The 24,420-nt window shown below is 48.8% G+C and overlaps 1 protein-coding gene across 1 annotated transcript in view; it reads left to right on the forward strand.

Annotated features, from left to right (window-relative positions):
- The first annotated feature begins 1,755 nt into the window (after positions 1-1,755).
- Positions 1,756-24,420, forward strand: part of LOC126539529 (uncharacterized) — a 33,881-nt gene continuing 11,216 nt past the window's right edge. The window contains exons 1-2 of the mRNA XM_050186402.2: positions 1,756-1,910; positions 23,915-24,244. Of these exons, the coding sequence (XP_050042359.1) occupies positions 23,939-24,244 (306 nt within the window). The 5' untranslated portion in view covers positions 1,756-1,910; positions 23,915-23,938. The remainder of the gene's footprint in view (positions 1,911-23,914; positions 24,245-24,420) is intronic.

The following is a 24,420-nucleotide window of genomic DNA, read 5'->3' on the forward strand; positions in this document are numbered from 1 at the left end:
CCTAAATGACAAACTAATGCCGTACCAATGTTTAAATCACCAATTACAAGATTACCTTTCTCGACTGGAAACAAGCAATATAATAGCTACTGATGCTTCACTGTCCGGAAAGACGGCTGGCGTAGGCATTTTCTCTCCTCCTCTTTCTTGCTCCTTTTCTATTCACCTTTCAGATTACACGCCTATTTTCATAGCAGAAATATTCGCGATTGTTCTAGCTCTGCACAAACTTCCCGCAAATCAATCGTCAGCTGTTGTAGTTACAGATTCTCTCATTCATTGCTTTCCACAGCAAAGAATACAGGTACTTTAAGTGTGTTTCAAAATTTATTCCCTACAATTTTACAAAAAATTAGTATGCTGTGGGTTCCTGGACACTGTGCTTTATACTTAAATGAAATGTCAGATTTATTAGCCAGGACGCCTTTAAGTGAACATTTGATTCCTGTTTTGCCAGACATAGCTCACATTACTGCATCAAGGTACCGAATATTTGGTTTGCAAAATTATTTAAGCAAATTATTGCAGATACCATCTCCATACTTCCAGCATCTGTTTTTGCTGGAATAATGAGTGGTGTCCTTCTCGGCAGTTGGAAGCTACATACACCAAATTCCGCTGTCGCATCCCGCAGCTGAATCTTTATTTACATAGAGTTAGTCTGATGATGTACCCTCTCTACCACAACTGCAAGAAAATTGAATCAATAGACCAATATTTGTTATCATGCAGACGCGAGTTATCACACGAGTTAATGATATCTTAGTTGAAATCAAGAAAAATAAATGGGCATGGGCAGGACACGTAATGAGGAGGGAAGATAACCGATGGTGATTAAGAATTACGGAATGGATTCCAAGGGAAGGAAAACGTAGCAGAAGACGGCAGAAAGTTAGGTGGGCGGATGAGATTAAGAAGTTTGCAGGGACAACATGGCCACAATTAGTACATGACCGGGGTAGTTGGAGAAGTATGGGAGAGGCCTTTGCCCTGCAGTGGGCATAACCAGGCTGATGATGATGATGATGATTATAATTTGGGGCCTCAACACTAGGCTATAGTCAAAGAGATGTTTGCTCTGCAGTATTTGATTATTTAACTGAAACAAAACGATTACCCTGCTAATTATTCTATCTTTGTTATACATATCAGGTCTGCATTCATTTCACCTAAATTGGTTTCTCAAGATTTTTTACTAACATTAGGGGTTAGAAAGATGACAGAGAGGAAAACGCAAAAAAATGGGGGGGGGGGGGGGGGGGGGAGGAACGCGCACACACACAAAAGGCGTTCCAGTTAAAGTCGTTCACACAGGCCGGTAGATCGCAAAAAGCGCAATAGCGCTTGCACGGCCTTCTTCTGTGACGGCAGGTCCTTTCGGTGTTGTAGAATTCTTTTTTCGGATAGCAGTTGGTCGTCCAGTTGGTCAAGTTCGTGGCGAAGGCATGCGCATCCCCAGTGTAGGGTAGCAAACCAGAGACTCATATCTGGTTAACCTCCCTGCCTTTCCTCTTCATTCTCTTTCTCTCTCTTTACTAACATTAATTCTCTCCTTGATTGTAGCCTCTTCTATCATTCACCTTTCAGTTAGTCTGACTGCTCGCTCACATACTAGTCTATAAATCTCTCTCTGAGTTTATCGTTTTCAGATAAGAATTTTCTTTAGCTACCTCCTGCCGCCCGCTTCCTGGCCTATCCCCCATGAGCCATGACAGAGGTCCATCGTCATCATCATCGACGTCACAGTGCCGCGCGGCTCACAGTCCCGTGGGCTCGCGCGCGAGGCCACGGCTTTTGCGGCATGCTCGCGACCACCTTCGGAGCCCACCGGCATCGCTGAATTTTTGTACAATCCGAGAAAGACCCCGGGGAGAGCAGCCGGCGCCACTGACAGCACACGCACCTGCTCGGTGAGTCGCATGGCGGTGCCGAAACACGCGCTCTGTCGTAGATCGTTTTCCTAAACGAGATGTACCGTGATGGACGCGGAAGCCCGCGTCAGCCAGTCAGGGTAGCGAGCGTAATAGCTGATATCCATATGCATGGCAGCCATGATGTGTTTCCGGCTTGTATAATAGCTTCCAGCGCCGGCAATACAAAGAAGCATGGCCTTTGAAATACGAAAACTATGAAATCTTGATTCCGCTTCGAGATACGTTTCGATTATTTCGAGCAAGTCGGTGCTGGTAATTTTTTTCTGGCAATACGATTTGGATGCCACCTACAGTACATCGCCTTCCTTCGCGGCGACAGAACGCCCACGTCGTGCTCCGACGCTGTCTTAAACGAAACTAGCACAGAACAATCGCTAGTCGATGGGGAATATATAAGGAACGGGAACAGGACCAGCGCTAGTCGACCGAGACATAAGGAACGAGCACAGGACCAGCGGTCGTAGACCGGAACATAAGAAACAAGCACAGGATCAACGCTACTCTTCGAGGACTAAGGAACGAGCACAGGATCAGCGCTCGTCAACGATAACTACATAAGAGACAAGCCCAGGACCGTCGCTCATAGGCCGGGGGCGGCTTGCACAAACATTTAGTAACGAAAATAATAACGACTTTAAGAACGCGTTCTTAAATGTTCCATAGACAACACCTAGTCCGCACAAGAACGCGTTCTCAAATTCGTTATTATTTTCGTTATTAAATGTTCGTGCGAGCGACCCCAGGAATAAAGAAATGAGCAGAGGACCATGCATTGCACGCCGTAGAGAACTGGATAAGGAATGAGAACAGCAGGCGCAGCGCTCATAGAGCAGGACAAAAAGAAACGAGCAGAACACCAGCGTACGTCGACGAGGACTATTTAGGGACGACCACAGACAGGACCAACGCTCATTGACCAAGACAATAAAGAATGACCGCGGTGTTAGCGTTCGTCGACGAGGACTATATAACCAGCCAAGACCAGGGGAAATATTCTTCAGGGGAAATATTGCGTTCCACTCTTAAAGGCGAAGCTTAGGCGCACTCCAAATTTTTTCTATCGGCCTATCACAAAAGCGTCGGACGTCGCCGTGGTCATCCACGACTTAACACCTTTAAAAATCATGACTGACGCTTGCTACCGCTGCAGGGCAGTGATAAAAAAAAATGTTCGCGAACGTTTATAAGGCGGGGAAAAATTATCGTACTAAAAACCATCTCACGATGACTGTCGACGTTGATGCGTTTAACATAGAAGCAATGTAGCGACACACTGTGCTACCACCACCGAAACGCGTCATGCATGAAACGTAAGTGTACTGTTTTTCTCTCGCCCTTTTTCCGTTTGGACGCATGCCCACCTAAGCAGGGACCCATGTTGGCTTCAAAGAGGTTCACTGAAGAGCGGCATACACCCAGTGGCACCATTGTGCGTGACAGAAATTAAATAAACGGAACATACCCAATGACCCGACTGGCGTGAAACGGGTTCACTGGCGAGCGGCACACATCTAGTGACACAGGTTAGCGCGAAAGGTTCATTGAAGAAAGGAACACCCCCAGCGTCACATAATCGGGGACTCGAGTCGAAACCGACTGTCGGTTTCGAACTCGGTTCCGCCAGCACAGCAGCCCGATGCTCTGCCCATTAAACAATGGACTGCCCAGTGACCCAAGTTAAACGAGTTTAGCTAAGGACAGACAGGCACACATTGCCGCAAACTGGGTGAAGTTCCCAAAGAATACTACTAATCGCATTCAAAAAGCATCCGCTACGCGGCCGTCTCCGCGGCCCCAAATTGTATGCAGTTACCGACGCCAGCGGGTCGCGATCATTCAATCGAAACGTACGGAGAAATTACGGACGCTGCGCCTATAATGGGGTCTTCACGTTGGTGCTTTAGCGAATACATTCGGTGGTCGCGCGGCTTTTGTTTTCCGTTTACAACAAAAGAACCCACGCTTCTCTTGATCGTTTTTAATGTGCTTGGCACCGACAACTGTTCATGTCGCGTATCCTGTTTGGCGGCAAAATTTGCGCTTTTATTTCATATGACCATGTGATCGTTACAGCATCAGCACGGCACACAAGTATGAGCTCAGCCGCGGGCGACTTAGAAATCGGCTCGCATGTTCTGCAGCTTTATTCAAAATTCAATCTGAGAAAGGCGCGCTAGCGCGTCTCGCTACCATAGGCGAGATGTATATAGCTCATGGAACGTCCGTTAGATGGCGGCTCGTGCAGCAATGGGTCGCAGCATCCATCCAGAGGTGAACACGGTGGCGGGGGGGAAGCGGGGGGTAGGTCGAACGCTTCTCAAGCTTTCTTTTTTCCCCCGCTTTTGGTTAGAGCCTCCCTCCATCGCTTGAACGGAGAAATGTTCTTGCAATGAGGTCGCGGTTACCCTGTCATGGCCCTGGGCTGAATAATTTCAGGAGTCAGGGCGCCTTCGAGAAAGCGCGACATTTTGTACTGCTACAGGACACCTGTCACCAAGTACAAAACGCCGCTATAACGAACTGGCACAACGAATAAGCCTCAATTAGCAGTCCTTCCTCGGCATTTCCGTGTCCCTCGACAACACATTTCCGCAAGAGGCAAATGTCTGGTACCATATAGTCGGCGCTGAGCTTTCACGAAATACAGTAAAATCATACTTCAGAGCACAAAATTGGAACTTTTCGTAAAATCTCACATCTTCACTCCCCCCCCCCCCCAACCACCCCATTGTCCTACATAAAAAAAAAGACCCGGTTTAACGAAATTCAATCGGAGCAGCTTTCTGTCGCACGAACTTTTTTCGCTGCATTGTCCTACATGCGACAAGCCATGATTGCACGTTTTTCGCTCCTGGTGTTCTCTCAAACGCGGAAGAAACATAACTTAATCACTCATAGTGAAACAGCGGAAAAGCGCAGACGAGAGAACACAAGGTCGAACGCTCGTCCTTGTGCATATCATTTTCTCGTCTGTGTTTTTCTAGCGCTGTTTCACTATCAGTACACCGTACCAACTAGCTCGCACCTAGACCCTATTAAGTTACAATCACTCAGTCTGCAAAATGTAGCGAAACGTGAACTTTACACAATAGCGTCATCTCTCCGGCACTTTGTTCATTCCGTCTTTGTGCTGAAAGTGCTTACACGCGGAGACAGTGAGCCAGAGCAGCGCGCACGCCAAAGTAAAGATTACGCGCAGAACCTCCTGTGGGAGTTATTTCAATGATGCGGAAGCATTTGCTGCTAATCACCAGCTGTTTCGTTGCCGTATGCTGCTGTGTTTGGCATTATTGCGAGAAACACCGCGAAAGAACCGTGAAACGGTGAGGAGGGGTTACAACACCAAATGTTAACTGAGGCCAGCATGCGATGAGGAAGAGGAGGCGAGTAGTAGCAATGTTCACTCATGTTGTATATGATGCCGCTAGGTGCTTCGTGGAAGATGAGCACTGGCCGATGCGTGCTGTAATACGTGACGTAATTGAACTGTGTCACGTTTAGCAGACCTCGTACGTAGACGTGGTCGATGACACTGCCTTTTCTCGATGCCAATCATTATCAACCGTGATCAACCGTACTATGCCAGCGCCTGCCTTTGGCGCAGCCGCACAGGCCCTGTCTTGGAAGCGATCTGCAGTGAGGACTGAGTGTGCGGAGTGCTCATACATATTCGTGAGCGCTGTGTTCTCGCCGCTTAGTTCGCGTTGAAGCGAGATGCAACACGAAGAATTCGCTCGCTGCTGCGGGCCCTATTTTTCATTTAATTTCGTTTTTATTCGAACATTTCAAAGCGATCGTCTTACGAGACGGACAGACGGATGAGTCTTCTCGTTGGGATAGGCAAAGAAATGCTTATGTACTTAAAAAGTAACAATTTAAAGAATGTAGTCGAAGGGGACAGACCAAGAGAAGCTGACTCGAACTATATAAAAAAAACTGCAAAGGCGTAACGGCTCCCCGATGTCATGTGACGGCCTCAAACGCATATCGGTGTTTTGTGATCCACTTTCTCACCCACTGCAGGCTGCGGCAGTGAGGTTTTTGAGCTTGAAACAGTTTGGGACATCTTGCACATTGTGGAGCTTCGAGGTCCTGATGCCGAATAGTTTCGGAACTAGATTCCAAACCGGCAGCAGCTGGTTTCGAACCTGAGATACAGACGGGCAGTTCAGGTTCGAAGACAGGCGGGAGAATGCACGGGGCAATTTAACGCGCGTGCGTTTGGTTATGCGGCGGTGCTGCTGTCAACTTCGGCATAGGCGAAATGGACGGTGAACGTGCATGACTGGTCCTGTAGGCGTAGTTATTGCAAATTGGACAAACCGCGAATTTTGCCCGAGGACGTCCACGAATGATCGTTACACATCTTATGCCGAAGTGATTCGGGTGGGTCGTATCATTCTCCGCGACGTGTAGCGAACATGCAGGAAGTGACGAGTTGGCGCTGGCGTCTGCTCTTTCTTGAATTCGTTGTGCGCTGTATTGTGTGGTCCTTCGCGTTGGCGACATCGCCCTCCCCACTTTTTCAAACACGCAACACACGTGTATACCCTTCGTTCAAACACATGTAGAGCACATGCAACATTCCCACAGGCGCGGCTTCCAGGTGCAATTAATGCGCTTGTCACATAACTCCACACATACGCGCCGTTATACCGCGCGCAGGCAGTGGCGGCAACGGTTAACGCGGTAGCGGCGCGCTGAAGCGGCACGAAATAACAAAGCACTTAACCGAACCTTTTCGGCAGCGCCATACGCTCAGTATAGGAAAATGCTGCTTTCACGACCTCCAAATCGTTCGAGCGTCTGTTCACCGTGGCTGGCGCTGAACAGTTTGGTGGCCGAGCTACGCCACGCGCGTGTGCCAGAGGACTTCTCGGGTCAGAGATAGTTTCGGGGGCAAGGCGGCGCGCTATCCCCGCCGCTTTCTCACGGAGCCACTATACCGCGCGAGGCCGGTTTCGCTTCGTTTATGCGATGCAAGAACGGGCTGCCTTTCGCAAGCGCCTCGGAGCGGAATGCCGAAGTTCATCGGCGCGAAACCTTCCATCGCGCAGCCCCGAGCGCCCCTTCCAAACTTTTCTTCCTGCCCCAGCGGAGGTCGCGGTCACGGTGGTCTCGTCTGCACGCAGACAAATAGATGCTACGCGGCCTTCTACAAATATATATCGTCTGCTTTCGCCTTTTTCTTAGTATACGATAGTCTTTTTATTGTTTCTTCTGGACCTCGACTCCTCTTTCTGCAACGACCACGGTTATAGCGTGCCAGTCGCGTTACGGTATAGCGAATAGAGCAGAACGCACTCTTATGGTGTTCCGTATACGTACGCGATGGTCTCGTCTGCTATGGATCACACTCCAGATGTAGCGTCTACTTTCGTCTGTTTTCGTTTTTCTATCGACGTCTTTCATCTTTGCTTTTTAAGTGCATCTTTCCTTCTCTTAAAACCCGACTACTGTGACGACCACCGTTATATATACGCTGTTGCAAGTGTTACGGTCGCGAAGCGACTGTGCGTTAAACTTCAGGGATGTGCCGTTTCAGCAATAAAAGCAAACGACGTACCGTGTGCGCGGTGCAGACGATAAACTCTTTACGGTCGTCCCGCGGCCACTTCGGACGCAAACACCAGCTCCGCTTTGCGAACCTGACCTGTTTCCCAGGTGTGCTATGTACACATGCGCGTGGCGGAGCGATGTTTACGTTGTACTTTCACGTACGGCCATCGTGGGAACAATTCAGTCGTCCTCTCAGCAAAGGCAGGATGCAAATCAAGAGAGAATGCTCCGGACGCTTTCTTTATTCTATTGGCCCTACTCTGTAAACTGTCGATCCTAACAGTGTGCATGACACTTTACACTTGACAAAAGGTGCAAAAGCGGCTTTCTTATTTTTTTTTTTTTTTGTCCTCGGGCATACATTTTGTCTCATCTACAACCGAAATGAAAACAGAATTATGTTCTGTGCTACCCAGTACCGGCCGGTGCTGTCGTCTGTTTGCCATCCGTGCCATTTTTTTTTTATATAATTATATCAACTGTCTGCAGGGCGCCGAATGGGTTCGCATACGCAGTGCATGGTGGAACAGCCCTTTCACCTTTCGGCGCAGGTCCTGCCGCAGGCAATAAGCCGATTTGGCGCAGCAGCGAGCTCTTTAGGCGCAGGGTTCAAGGCACGTGCGCTTACCATATACCAAGCATATTTAACTGATATAGACGGCTAGGAAATTAAGGACGCAACGCTCCTCCACAACGCGACGCACAAAGGGCGTCGGGTTCGTCGATACGGCGCACGGAATTCACCACAGACAGATCTTCAACAAACGCGTGTTTGTTTATTAACCCAGGATGCAACACAGTGCAACAGTCACGGCTTGTGGGAAAGGGCTAACCGCAAGACCAATTGAGTAAGCGCGCCTGCACTGAAAATGACAGCATGCAATTTACTCATGTCATGCCATGCACATTAGGGAGCGCTCGAATAAGGGTCACAAAGGCTTTGCGGCCACGCACAAGAAGAAAGAAGAAAAAGGAAGAAAAAAAAAGTGTCCGCGCCAATTATCATGCGCGAGACGCAGAGAGGGTCTTGCGTTTGCATCAGCGACGCTATTTCACCAAAATAACGCAGCGACCCAAACTCCACGCAAATGTTTTTGCGCCAACGAACATGGCGGCGCCCACCGAAGTGACGCCCTCGCAGTGTACCCACCACATTCCCTAATACCGTGCTGAACTATGCACCACGTGCGCTTTCGATCGCAGCAGCTCTTTTGCAAAGTATACCGCTATCACCCATGAACATCGAAAAAGCTAACCTTCAATCCTAGACTGTGACATCCTCCTTCGGAAAACTGCGCGATACCACGCGGGTTCGACGAACACCGAAATAAGGCGCCAGCAAGACGGTACAGCGAGAGGAAAATGCGCAAATGAAGAACCGGACGTCTCCGACGGACTCAATGGACGAGCCTCTCTCTGCCTCCTTCTATAAAGAAGATGATGATGATGGCGTGCTGTTTATTCTGATTTCAGTTTTGCTAGTTGCGAAGCGTCGGCGGAAGGAGGGTCTCGTTTTCATGCTTACTTTGGCGCAGGTTCGGCGTAATTTTCCGCTAAGATGCCGTTTTGGCGCAGGGCTGCCCAAAGGGTCGCTGTCGGCACAATTTCGCGCAATTGGCGCAGCTGTTCCACCACTGCATTCGGTCGTCTATTTTTTTTTTTTTCAATTTCGCATATATCCGAATGCCGTGCTACTCCGTTGTAACGCGCGCGTATTAACGATGCCACCATCGATTCTGTCATCGACCGCGCATGCGCGGGAAGGTAGCGATGACGACACGGTGTATCAATGCGGAAAGAAAACGCCACGTCGTAGCTGACATAACGCCCTCCGGAAATATCCAGGCGGTCGCGATTAAATGCCGTTAGAGAAAACAGACGATGAAAAAGAAAACAAGAAGGCCCTCACCAACTAAGTCGCCGGCGTCACCTTTTCATTTTTCCTTTGGTCATTTTTTTTTTTTAATCCGCTATGCCTAGTTGCGCGCCTGCACACGTGCGAGCGACAGGAGTGCGTAATATATTTTTGCCGCCCATGCGACGCATGGAAGAGAAACCGGTTGTAGACAGCCGGGGTAAATTACACGACAGGACGACGCGGACGGCGTCTTTGCGGCCGAACACACCGACACAAACAGATACGGATGGACGTGAACCAAAGCAAACAAAAGCGGCGGCGGAGTGAATCTACATAAGCGCAAGCAAACACGCATAAAAATTCAAACTAGAGACACGTCGATACCAGCCGCGTCGAGGGCGACGTCGCGGTTCTGCAACCTCGTTCCGGGGCGGAGCCCGGTAATGACAGTATTCGAATGCGAATAGATTAAGATCATGAGAAATATTAGTGTCCTCTCGGCCGCATTCACTTAATTTGTTCATTTCTTTTCCTGTTGTTGCTGCTACTCCTGCTGCGCGCTCGTTGTCGTCTGCAGAATCGGCTCGAGAAAACTTCCGGCGTATTTATGTACGTACGTGTGAGCACGCGCGAGGCTTTAACGCGATTACTGGCCCGTCACAAATTTCTCGCCCCGGGGTCGGCAACCGTTCTAGACGCGCACCGCCACTTCGCGAATTGATATCTGAGACTTCCTTATCCTGGGGATAAGACCGGCCAGTGAAACATCCTAGGAATAGCCTCGAAGAACCGGACCAAATCAGGCATGCAGCTATAGCAAACGACACTCCCGCTTAGAAACGCCTCAGTATGCTGCAGACGATATAACTTCTATAGCCTGTAAAATTTGTCGCCTGTTCACGACATCTATACGTGACGCCTGCGATTGAATGTGTTTTCCACACCCATTCCGTCCGTTCAACATCCGCCTTTGCCGCGAATGGCGCTGGCTAATAGTCCCAGGGATAGGTTATAAATAGGTACGTACATGTGCAGTTGGTGTCGGTAGTTTACGGGGCACGGGATCTCAGAAAAATTGGAATATTTCCTTAACCTCGGCATGCAGCCTGGATTACAGATTTGATACCTGTATTATAGACGCAACTAACGCAGTTTTATTGGCTGGAAGCCACAACTGAGCTGAAGTTTATCTTTTTCGCAGAAATCTCACCGGAAAATGTTGACGTTCACTGCACCTAAATAAAAAAAAAAGGGGGGGGGGAGCAAATCTACACCCGTCGCCGTAGTTCCGCTGGTACAGAGCAACGCATGCGTAATAAATCGCGGCTCTTTCCCTGCTTTCCACAACAGCTTTTCTTCTGTGTGTGTGACAGAAAATCGCACGAACACTTCTGGAAGTTGTCTAAGTATGCGTAAGCATTGCACCACTTCATATTCTCCACGCAGCCTGGTGCAAACAACAGCGCTGCGGCAACACGAACTGCTGCGGACGGCGGCGCAAGGTGATTTGAGGCAAGCATACTGCTGCAGGTGGCGGGCGCCCAGGTGCATTGACGACGTTCCGATCATTATCAGCTGGTATCGCTCTTTAGCGCCTTATCCATCCGCGTCGAACCATTATGCACCGCGCGGACAATATTTTGAACGCGATCTGCGAAAGGGGCAGGATGCGGCGTGTGCTGAGAGAGCTGTGAGCGCTGGGTTCTCGCCGCTTCGTTCGCGCGGAAGCGACAGGCAAAACGAAAACTCCTCGCTGCTGCGGGCTCTATCTTTATTGTTTACGTGATTTCAAAGGATGTATGCACGTTTCGCTTCACTTTGCTAAGTGCTTGAAACCTGCTTCACCTCCCGGCATTGCACTATCTCCGGGATCGGTCCACATTGTCGCCTAACGTGACGGGCGGTTTTCTCGTTGGGTAGCATAGAAATGCTTTCGCATTTAAAATGCAAACCATTGTAGTGAAGTAAACTCACTCACGGAAAGGTTGTAGGTTCGGCTTCAACCAGCCTGATCCTGTCTTTTCTGCAAATATTGTCTCGAATTTAACCCTCAATCAAAATTATACCCATCAATTTGAAAAACAAATTATTATTTCCGTTAATCTGTGTACACACTTTTCTTGGCTTCGTATGGCTGTCGTCTGCGTGTTCGCCCCAAGACATCGTCCCCATCGATAGCAAACGCAACGTCGGTTGCGGCGCCAGTTAACCGAGATTCACAACGCGATACATTTTAGAACGACCAGCAAGCGGCGTTGCTATGCACGTGTGCACAGAACCGCATATTACGCGCACGGCTTTTTCTTTTGTTTTGTAATCGAGTGAACGAACCGGCTGCAAACGCGCTAGCGTCGCCACAAATGACACAGAACGACGAGGTGCACCGCCTCACCATTGCATGCTGCTATTGCAATCAATCAGCGAGATTAAAAACAGCGAGAAAAGAAACACGGTCTAGAAATTAGCTTTTCAATGTCGCAAGTCTTAGTCAATGTCGCTGCAAAAGGCATAAAACGCGCCCACATTGGCTGTCATACGAAGTGTTGCATAACATTTTACGCACACTTTACGGTCTAATGAACATTTAGGGGATATCGTTCCGTTCCTTTATTCTTTCTTCAAAAACCCTTGAGTTGTTAAGTGTACGAAAATGACGCCATAACACGTTTCATAACACTATTTGCATTTGCTTGGTGGAGAAAGTTTACGTTAACTGAATAAAAGGGAAAACTAACAGACTGGTTTCGCTTGTCAGATACCTTTGGCAAAGGACTGGTCTTAGTCAAAGGTAGTGACAATGACATGACTTGTCGTCAAGGCTTTGTCAATGACTTTGACAGGCTAGCACTTTTCGCAGAGACCGCCGGCGAACCAAATGTCTGTCGCAAGAACTTCGACAACGACGACACAGAAACAAAACTGTTGTCATTCCCATGGTTTATCAAGGCTTTTAATAAAGACCAGTTTCTTTTTCAAACACCTTCGGCAATGGATTGTGTTTAGGGCATTCATACAAACACAAAACTGTGAGGGCCATTGACAGGTGAGTTCTTTTGTTTAGCGGCCAACTGTAACCGAATTTCGCCTTGGCCAACGTTCTCATAAATGAATAGCATATATACCGCTAAAGCAATCTTCGCAAATCCGCTGTTCTTGTCAGCAGCCTTTAAACAGCGCCTAAGTAGGCGACGCGTGCACCTGGTGGTTGTCGCTAAGCCCCACTATGCCGCCTCCTAGGTATTTCAACGCGCCGCGAAAGATGGACAACGTTACCATAACTAATTTAGTAACGTTGCCCGCGGCTTCGCCGGCGCCGCCGAATCTCAGAGGCCATGCTGAGAAGCCGCGCGCTCGAAGTCATGCCTCACCCCCGGAGAACGGTAACGATGGCCTTTATATATATATATATATATATATATATATATATATATATATATATATATATATATATATATATATATATATATATATAGCTTTCTTTGTTTCCGTTTCAAGAACTGGCTATCTTTGCGAGCTTTTCCTGACGCTTCCACTCGTAGTCCAAACGTCACATTTTGCACGGATGCTCCTCTATGTCTACACTATCCTAAACTATAGGCTTTTTTACGCGGTCGGAAGTTTCGTTGCAGTTTGCCTTTAAGAACTTTCCGCAATGGACTTGCATTTTCAAAAAAGCAGTGACGAAGATAAGCCTTGTGTTTGTCAATGTTCTGCCGAGGCATCTCACAAAGCATGTGTGTGTGGGGGGGTTTCACATCACTTGACGGTTCCTCGCGTTCATTCCAGAGAGAGAGAAAAGAGAGGAAAGGCAGGGAGGTCAACCAGACCTTTAGTACCTTTAGTTCTTGCTATTCCTTATTACAAAACCAACTGATCTGCTCAGTTCTTTGTTCTTTTTCTGAATGTTGTTCGAACGAATTTCGCCAAAGCAAGTTCTATTTAATATAGTGCTGCTTTTGTACAATTTGTATGACATAAAATTGCGAAGCCAACAGCATGGATTATGTCGATACGTTGAATGGCCCGCTATTACGCTGCAGTGTTGGAAAGTAAGTTGTTTTTCCGCTAAACTTAGCGGCTTCTTGCGCCGATATATGCGGGAAAGTTCGTTCGCTTGCGCGCGGCGGGTTGGGTCACGGTTCTCCTGAAATGTTGGCTTTCTTTTTGGTTGCACAAGAAATTTCTTGACAATAATTCGTTCTTCGCGTGTCTCAAACATGCAGCTTCTTCACGTCCCTTTGGAACTAAGACGGAATTGACCATCATCCACATGCAGTGTGATTCCCATTTCTTCGACCATGCTTTCATTGCTCCTCTGAACTGTAGCTCTAGCAGTTTCGGCCATTCGTAGCAGCTTCACTCTTCGCCATTTTCGCAGACATGCTTTGGAGTATTTTCCCTCGTGAAATTGCTCCGGTTAAATATACATCCAAAAATTCATTTGGCTAATTTCGCTTAATCAGTAATGGTGCTGCCATGGCCCAACGCGGATGTTCAGCGCGCTTTCACCCAGCTGTATGTGATTAAATCTAAGTTAAACAACACAATGTCCGCTGAGATGACAAATTCCATCCGTAGTGTGCCAACTGATCTCCGAAGAAACAATAAATGCTGCTTCAGTTACACGCTGCCCGAGCAGTTATCTGAGTTTTGACCGTGATTCTGATCATGTATATTTAGTGGGGTTCTGGCGAATTTCAGGTGTTCGTATTGCTCATCTTATTTATAAATTTCTAGTTGGCAACACTGCTACCCTGTGCTTGGACGGAAACATTTCTGCGTTTTATGCCCCATATGTTGGCACCGGTAGAATGCAATGTTTATAAACTTTTCCTCTTAACGACAGTGGTAAGGTCCCAGTCAGGTTTTGGTAATGCCTGCCGTATGCGCTCCAACTCATTCTTATTCTGTAAATTTCGTTCTCACGATCAGAGTCCCTAGTTGACCTCGACATACTAGTACAATAGTATAATAATAAACAGAATACTATATAATTCGGAGTACGTACGGGGTTATTTACCCACCACCTCGTGCCCGGCAGCAAAATGCCACAGCGACTGAACCACCGGAACGGGCGCTTTTGATAATCCATACTTCGATTCGCTTTACTATTCCGCGGAACATTAAACTGCAGCGCCACGCCGCAGTCTCCACCAGTCACGACGAAGAATCTATTAACCGGACATTTCGGACAAGCGCGATTAAATGCCCTCTCGCCCGAGCGGCCTATAGGCATCCCTGCGCACACCCACTTAGTTGCGCGCAACCTCGAAGCATCGCCAGCGCAGCAGCTCGGACAGCAAGATTGCCCTTTACCCGTGTCCGTCGGAAAGCGCCGCGTTTACGCGGCCACTTCGGGAAGCTACGGTTTGCGCACCCCCTCGATGTGATGATTACACACCCTGCCCAGCGTCTTTCGGGGCGCCTTGTAAATCCTCGCCCCCACCAACGCTCGCTATGCAAGGCTTATATCGCACGCGGCTTTCGCGGACCCTTCGTGAAACGTTGTTGCCTTCGCTCTTTTCACATTCAGATTCTTTTTGTACACGTCCGATATATTATTTTCCTCTTGCTTGATTTGTCTTTGTCCAGAACGGCGCTGCTTGCGCTACACGTACTTTTTGTCGTTGTTGTTCTAGGCCAATCGATTGCGCGAAGGTTCTTTATGTGTGTGCTCACGAATGGCCGCTTTCCTTCGTTGATTAGCGCAACGTATCCAGGGGCAGAATAAAGGTGAAGGAGGGGGGGGGGGGGGGGGTTGCAGCGGTGGAACTAACTGGCCTTGATTTTATGTTTTTGTTTGGCAATTTGCTTGTCCCGAGAGACACGCGGAATTGTACGGGAAAGAATAAGCTCAGCGTGCCGTGAACCCTCCCGCTTTCAAGGCGCCTCTTTTGTTTGGCGGTCACGTAGGTACCGCAAAAGACCACATGCTACACAATGACGAATAGAACACGAGAGACTGTGTATTGGTACCACAAAAACCGGGCGGGCAGGGACAGAGAGATAGAGAGTAAGAGAGAGAGAGAGGCATTATTTGCCTGTGATGCACGTATTAAATGCGCACGCAGCTACGTCTCGTTCCAGGGCTGGCACCCGTGAAGGTGTGTTTATAAGCATCCAAAGGCTCGGGGCGCTGTTTTCCGAACGGGGATATGCATAGCTGTGTGAACGCTAAAAAATTAAATTATGGGGTTTTACGTGCCAAAACCACTTTCTGATTATGAGGCACGCCGTAGTGGAGGACTGCGGAAATTTCGATCACCTGGGGTTCTTTAACGTGCACCTAAATCTAAGTACACGGGTGTTTTCGCATTTCGCCCCCATCGAAATGCAGCCGCCGTGGCCGGGATTCGATCCCGCGACCTCGTGCTCAGCAGCCCAGTGTGTGAACGCTGTCCTACTTGCGTAGACGCCACGTTTGATGCGTTCACAGACTCTACGCTTCGCCCTATAGCGGTGTTGGTTCGTTTTGCCCGCTCGCTTTTTAACAGCTGAAAAATTACGGACGTAGAACTTCCGTTAGCTCTTCACCATTCATATAGATGCTATGGCTTCACTAAGCGCCAGTAACGGCAACCTTGACGCAGCACGCCCGCGTGCTCTGGAAACGTACTGCAGAGAGTATTACATCAAAAACATATTCTACCGATAATAGTGTAAAAATGTTTAAAGCGTACCGGGGTTGTAAGAATTATTTTCGGGACAGGGGACAGCGGCGGCCATTTTGAAATATTCGCTTATTTATGCGTTTCAATCAAGCACATCGCTGTCGCATGTAAGAGTTTAAACATAAATTTTGACATGCATATAATGACATATATGTAAGTTGCGCTAGACAGTATATCACTGTGGCGATAACTTCGGGACGCGTCAAGAGTCCCATAACTCTACCTCTGGTTTCGTTCCTGATAGCAATAAACATTCATTGGTGCCGCGCATCCTCCTTATATTTTTTTCTTTCCCTCAAAATTCAGCCGCCTTGACCACACCAGTCTATTGAGCGATGAGCAACAAGTCGAGGGTTTGATTCCCACGCGCAGCCATTGCTGCAGCACAATGTAGAAACGGCCTCCTACAGTGAGACTTCTTCATTCGATATTCGTTTTATTTCTCCAAGAGAAAAGCGCCCAGGACAAAACACTGCCTTGACGTGGCCCGGCGCCAGTTTACAGAATGGCAGCAGGGAGGAAAGGAAATTTTGTACAATTTTCACGTACATCATGAATCATGGTCTTTCTTACAAGCTTTATTCACAAGGCAGGTCACTAACTATAGGGACATAAAGGTTAACGTGGTACCTGTACAGGTTCCAATATCAACGTAATTTAGCCGATGCCCCACCCCCCCCTTTTTTTTTTTTGCAAATGACCAATAATTCTTGTTTTCGAGAAAGCCCGGTGGCTTGCTTATTCTCGGATTTAGTAAAATAAAAAAAAATAATAAACAAAATAAACAGAAAAAAAAAGAACCGAAGCCGCGCCTTTTTACTGTGTTTATATGCGGAGAAACACATTTTACAACCCTAAGACAATGTGACATTCACACTTTTCTATATACACTTTATACAGATGGGGAATAGAATAAACGTGGAAGGCCAACAGGCTCAAGCTGCAGCGCTTTAGCATGCTGGCGGCATCTTCCGACGCGGTGAGAAACAACAATGCCCCGGTTAACAATAATCACCTCTTCGAAAAGGAAAGAAAAGCTGCGGACATACTTTTATGATGATGTCGCTGCTTACGTGTTTACGTCGTCAAACAAGTCGGGATAACACAGCTTCTCGGAATTCATTGAGATGCGCTGACGCTTTATTTCAACACAGGGCCTCGCGATGTCGTCACAGGCCTTCCTGCTCGGGGTTGCCTTGGTGCGCTCTCTATTCCCCGGTGGAAAAAGGCCCCATTGTGGCGCGCTATTCCTGCTCCATCCTGCTTTAGCTTACGCCTTCCGGAATACAGATAGCATATTTTGCTTTACGTGATGCGACTAATAGACGACCGCATGCGGGATGTCTCGAACTGAAGCCGACGTTTAGACAAGGTCACTTCGTCAGCATACAAACTCTATAAACAGATTTTTAAAAAAACACGAGCCCTATACTAATAATCGCAGACAAACCCCTATGCTCTCGTATATAACGATTATTCGCACAAGTCGGTTGATGACAAAGCCCAATGTTCCCGTATATAAGGATTGTTTGCGCAAATTGGTCTATGATAAAGCCCAACGTTCCCGTATACAACGATTATTTGCGCAAGTCGGTCTATGACAAAGCCCAATGTTCCCGTATATAACGATTATTTGCTCAAGTCGGTCCATGACAAAGCCCAATGTTCCCGTATATAACGATTATTTGCGCAAGTCGGGAAAAGGACAACCCACAAGGAGGAACACCAAGAAAGTTATTCACTTTCATTGAACTTCCTTCCTGTTCCTCCTTGTGTTGTCCATTTTCAGGCTTGCACAATTAGTTAACAATCGTTAGAGCGAACCAACTAGCACCTCAAGATGTTCTATGTTCCCTCGTATATCATATGGGGATCCCACACGTTCGAATTGGGATCATATATGGGACGTGCCCCATGTCACCTAGGGTAACATACAGGCTTTCACATGGAAGGCCCGTATGTTCGCATAGGTTTATTGGGTATATGGATTAACTGTTTGTTACTGACTGAGGGAAGTCCTCTTGTTGAAACGTTTCTCTTAGCCTAAGACATGTTCGACAACATTGGATCACTTCAAATCTCTACCGTCCCGTGAACCTGTCTAGTTTGGGTTATCTATTACATCGCAGTTCTTTGCGGTACTTGCTCCCCCTCGCGATCGCCTTTTCACCTCTGCTTTTGTGTTGTGCAGCCTGGCAGCAATACACGGGCGCCATATTTAATGACACTGCGAAACAACGCCTGCATCCATGCATCTGATTTCAGCAACAGGCGTCGGTGCATGGTGGTGGCCGTATAGGGATGGCCATGTTTTAACGAGCCTCGCGTATCGCTTAACGGCGGCGCAGCTCTGTGATACGGCGGCGGAAGGTCCAATATGTGGCCTGGCGTTGCCGTAAACGACCTTGCGCGCGGGTCTGTGCTATTCGGTTCACGCGGAGGGGGCATATCGCGGGCGCGCTAATGCGCGCGTAATTGCGCCAGTCGATTGTTGTTTCCTGTAGCTGCATACTCGAAGAGGTTACGCGAGGGAACCGCGGAGATTATTCATTAGTCACTACGGACGTGCCTCTTGCCGAGAGGCTGGAGGAACGCGTTCGACTTTCAGACCACCGTTGTTTCGTTGCCATCATATAATATTCAGCTGCGGAAAAAGAATAATGACGGTCCCAGGCACGGCAAAGCACAGGACCCGTGTGTGATTGTTCTTGCGAAACCGAAACATGCACACAGCGGTGAGAGCAATCAAGTATATATACCCCCACTTCTTGTCATCATCAATCTACTCAAGATTGTGTACACGTTTCGTCTTTGAATGTTTGTGCATTAGAACATCACAAAGCCTTCGACCTACGCGAAATCAAATTTTACATGCTCTCGACCGCATTCAAAGATCGCAGAGCCATCTACTTACACCGAGTCTAATTTTGAATGTTCGACTGATCGTTAGCATACGTATGACGAAGTGTGCAGACAATCCGTCGTTGCTTCTCCGCTTGCGTGGATGACAAGGTTGTACACCGGGTGCTTTTTCTTTAAAACATAGATTTTTTTTTAATCGCCTGCGACAGATAGAATATTCAATTCCATTCATTGAGCTGGATTATCCAGAGGTGAACGTTACTCGCGCAAGAAATGGAAACGATAAGTTTACTAATTAACAAAAACACTAATTGTAATTTACGCACATATTCCGCATATTGCAATTTACGAATTGCAGCCGGTAAGCTCGCAACGTGTCTCCATTTGGAACGAATTTTCAGCATGACACCAGTTTCGGTATATTCAAAGTATGCGACGAAATAGCCATTTTTGTGCTTCAAAGCTTAAAACGACGGTTTGTTAAAAAGTAAAACAATTGCGAATTTTTACCGCAAATCGCACAGCGCATATTGCCGGAACTGTGCGATCCTTCTAAGCGGTTCCAAGTGGACACGACATAGCAAACTCACCGGCTACGTGTTAGTAAAGTGCAATATGTACTGAGAAGTAATTAATTCAAAAAGTGAATGAATGTTGCATTAAGTCGGCACCCCGTATGTTTGTATGGCTTCCACTTCCCCCCCAAAAGAAACTCGTTGCAAGTGAGAATTCATGCTCCGTGCTTTCGTACTATTTCGCGCTTGTCTTTTTGCTATTCATGAACCTCATATAGAGCGCTTTGTCTGCGGGCAGTACGCGTATGATGAGTGGTACATCGACCAATTGAGTCTTCTCTCCACCTATCCGCTGTTGAGTAGCCGCGAAAACGTATACATTGGAAGAATGACCTCACGACCTGCGAGGGGATCGGGTAAAAATATCGCCACGCTCATCTGTCCACAGCAGGGAGTCCAAACCGGCCATGAACTCTCCCAGATGGAGGCGAGAAGCGCGCGATACGAGGTGCCGTTCGGTCGCGTCTGCAGGCCGTTTTCGCCTCGCGTGCTGCTGTTGAAATCGTCGCTGGGCGATGACCGATTTCGCGCCGAGCTTCGCTAGCTGCCACAGGGCATGCCGGCAGTGGTAGGGCAACTACGGTAAGAAAGCGTGTTGTGAATGTGGCATGACAAAGCCGCTTAGCCTTTGACAACAAACGGTAGGGAGGTAAGACTCCATACCGACAATAGCAACGGGCCGGAGGTGACTCACCCCGGCCTTTTCCCTAGAGTTCACTGAAAAATATACTCGGTGGCGCTGCCCTCGGCATACCCCGTAAGTGTAGCCAAGTACAGCGGTGAATGTCACTGTGGAGCGAGGAGTGGCGTTGCGCATGCGCTCTGAACGTGGTAATCGGTAAGCATAGCCGCTAGCTCGAGGAAGGCCGGAGGATTAGTAGGCGGAGAAGGAACAGGCGGAACGAGTTCACGAACTGCCCCCCCCCCCCCCCCCCCCAAGTCTGTGTTTTTGCGTTGGCGTACGTTGTACTACCGGGAACCTTACGCGGAGGGGGTAGCAAGGACGACGAACGAAGGGCGCTAAGAACACAAGTGTCGCCTCTGCAAGAATACAGCACAACACTTCGGCCAATAGCCCCAGACATTTCTCTTCATTTTTCTTTCTTGCACGAAGCCAGGTGGTGAAAGTGAGGGTGGTCTCCTCAACGCGAAACTTATCTCGCCATGTGACCAACACGTCGCGATTTAGGCTGGACACGTCCAGCTTTTACCGCCGAGGTGCCGCTGCTCCACGGCTTACGTGCGGGACAGTGTTTTGTCCCGCTCTGACCTCGCCGGACCCCGAGTCGCCCCGAAATGCCGGTCCTGTGGTCCCGAATCGGCTGTTTGCGTTCTCGGGTGGGGTGGCACCACCTTCGAAAAGACTCGAGAGGCAGTCGCCCAAGCAAGATCCTTTCGCAAATGAGGCTGCCAGCAGCACCTGCCATTTTACAACGGTTCGGAAAGTGAAGCGGTTCCTTGCGTGATTGGCCAGAATGACGCTCTAGTTGACGAAAGCGTCATTCTGGTAAACCCTACGAGGGCTAACGTGACTGATGCGAACAACTTTCCGAACATTTACAACACTACACCCCTCCGAGCCGTTTTTGCGATCCAGCTGCAATGGATTTCTCAATGCGTTGACTGACTAGCCGTAGCCAAGCCAAAGCGCCGCCTTGCTTGTCACGCATGTGGTGATGGAAGCGCGTGGAATTATACCGAAAGGGCAAGCACAAATTTACGGAATAGTTTGGAAAAGCGTTTCCCTTCATATATAAGCCAAACTTGGAATAAATACTGAATAGCGCTTTTATCTCTGCTGCCCCCGTGCCATCCCCCTTTCCGGTTTTGGCGTCCGCGGAACCTGCATGGTCACATTGCATATACCCCACTTTGGGGAATACGCGACTAGACAAACGTGGCTTTCGATTTCTACGCCGCGCCTTCCAATCTCGGGACCTATGCGGCCAGTGATGCCAACCACGGGAGCCAGTGCCTTCCTAACTTTTTCTTCTTAAAATAAGTTTGTTAATCAATTTGTCAATGATTTACGGAGATATAATCTTTTTCTTTTGTATTAGGAAAACAGACTACAAATTTTAATTTACGTTTATTTCTAAGCTCGTTTTAAAATTAAAATATCCAAGTGATGAAGTCACTGCACTTGAACTGAAATGACGTCAAAGTGCAAGCTCTTATACTAACAAGAATGCTTTCTTCTTATACCATGTTCACAGAAGACGCCAGCACGTTCGTTGTTTGGTTGTCGCCCAAGCTCGTTTTGCACATAAAGCAATTGAGGTTCTGAAATTACGTGGAACTTCATTCGTATTGTAAGGAAGTTGGGCGCCGGACCTCCCTCAAACAATTAACAATGTTAAAAGAGCATGCCACTTTCTGGCACCAATGTAAAAATATATATATATATATATATATATATATATATATATATATATATATATATACATGCCGTGTAGCGAAGTAGCACTTACGCACTTACGTGCCATTTGCAGCGATGCGCGCACAGATACGGGGCCAATTTTTATATTCCTTCCAATGCAAGCGCTACGACCAAGCGCTATGACCGCATTGTCGTCCCGGATCTAGGAGCGTGTGTCCACTTACGCCCTGGTTTAGCTAACTATTGCTGAAGGGCATATCTGCCACTAAAGCGACGCACGCCAGGAAAAAAATTTCACGACAACACCACCCAGCTAAATGTGTCCCGCAACAAGTACCGACTTGGTCAACAAGCTCTCTTACGACACAGAAGAGTTCCGGTGACATACACGACGAGATGGCGAAGACATGCGTTGTCGAGCACACTGGTCGCTTTAAAGTGCGACTATACTGAAATCGGGAGCACAGCGTTGGCGCGCTCCACACAAGCGTGACACGGGGACTGTATGCTTGCGTGGCACGCTGCTCAATACCGGCAGCCCGTCGTGGACGACCAAGGTCGTGGGAATGCGCGCACGCACTCGCATGCCTCGGGAACCTCAAATCGTGCGTGCGTTCATTCGATCAGTCGCGGATCGCCAAGCGTTTACGTACAGCCTCACGCACTACGCGCTGCGGGTTTTTTGCTTTCGGTGACGCGATCCCACGGTCGAACGAACGGATGCTCTCGGCATTTCACACGTCTCACACACACACGCACACACACAAGCATTTTGGCTAGCTAGAACGTGCTCTTCGCCTAACCTGACCGAATATCGTCATTGATGCGGTTTCGGTCGAGAGGTCAATCTTACTGGGCTAGCCCGCATATCCTGCTGGCCGTGAGACGAGTGACGTCACGCGAGGTAGCCGGAATGTCTTATTCAACGACGGTGCGGCGAAGCACCACATACGAAAACGAGATCTCAACAAGCTTTTCTTTTTTCTTTCTTTTTCGGGATGACGTGTGACACGCTTTGAAGCCAAAGAGCGAGAAATCACATTTAAACGGCATTGGCATCGAATCACGCGCTGTAAATTCTAGCTGCATGTTGAGCACGCTGCACTCTTTACAAGACATATCCGCAACTCAGTTACTGATATGTTCTTCGTCTTGTTGCCGCTGTCCTTGTCCTCTATTGCTTTACTTCCACAGGTCTTCCGTCGTGACTGTATCGTAAGGTTGACCGCGTTGTTCTTGCCGTGGTTGTGGTGATTGTGCCTGCTGCTGACGTAGAGCCGTGTCAAAGGATTGTCACATTGCTGTAGTTACCGTCACCGCGTCTTGTTGCTGATTTTATGCTGCTGTTCTTTTGATTCTTCCTGCTGCCGTAGCCGCTGCAGCTTCGCACTTGTGCGTGTCCAATGAAATCCCTCACAGGTGTATGCCGATCTGACAAAGCATGCCGCAGAGAGAGCGAAGCTGTGTCAGCGGGTTCTTACAGACCTTTAGGAAGTACTAGAAGTCTTGTTTGCTGGATCCCGGCCTCGATCGAAAGCGGCAGCAGTTGCTGCATGCTGCTGCGTTCTAGCGCAGTCGCGGCTGGCTGTTCATCACAGAAGGCGACGGCTCCCACGCAGCCTGCGGGATGATGGAGCTGATGCCCGTGCACGGCATCAGATCTCACCGCCGCAGCCGGCGTAGAAGCTGCCCTCCTAACGCGGAGACAGCATAGGGCGACGTGAGAAAAAAATATGGATTACTGGGATAAAAAAGGACGGCGCATATAATTGGTTGTCTACCAGAGTGAGATATTCGCAAGGTAACATTTCATTTTATAATCATCGATCATTACGTTACAGAGCAAGTACGGGGCTCCAACACGTTGCGTTGCATTCGCATCCGATATCGACCGCGGCGTCGCACGTAAACCAGTGCGCAACTACCCTCGAGAGCTTCGCCGTAAAACGCAACTTTCAAAGCCGGCAGTGCCGTTGATTATGCTGACTACGAAAATATTGTAGCCGTAGCCGCTGACGACGATGCCCCGACGTCGTCGTCGTCCACAATGACGACGCGTCGCTCGCCGCGAGCAGGAGCAATCGGCGAGGGCCGGCGTCATGGAGGACCCGCAGGGCGGTGTCCGCGCTCCCCGGTCGCACACGTCGGCCGACTCGGCGGCGCGGGAGAGCAGCTACGGCTCGGCGCGCACCGGCGAGTCTGACGCCCGCCGCGAGGCCTGGGCCCGCCACCCGTACTACAGCAGCCAGGAGGAACAGCAACAGCAGCAGCACCAGCAGTACGCAGCCCCACCGCTGGCCGAGGAGAAGTCCTCGCGCTCGAAGCGCGGCTCCCGCAAGGGCCACCACCGCAGCAGCAAGTCGAGCAAGCACGGCTCCTCGGCCATCTCCGCCAGCGGCGGATCGGTGAGCGAAGCTGGAGCACGCGCGGTCCACGCAGGACGCGCGCGTCCCGTTAATCACGGTGGAACCTCACGACTGCAAACACTGGGCACCACACGGCGCTGACTATCAAACGAAGTTTATTACAGGGGAACGAACAATATAAATGGATTGACGATATTGTTCGTTTTCCTCCAATA

This window comes from Dermacentor andersoni, chromosome 11 (genome assembly GCF_023375885.2).
Source record: "Dermacentor andersoni chromosome 11, qqDerAnde1_hic_scaffold, whole genome shotgun sequence".
Lineage (NCBI taxonomy): Eukaryota > Metazoa > Arthropoda > Arachnida > Ixodida > Ixodidae > Dermacentor > Dermacentor andersoni.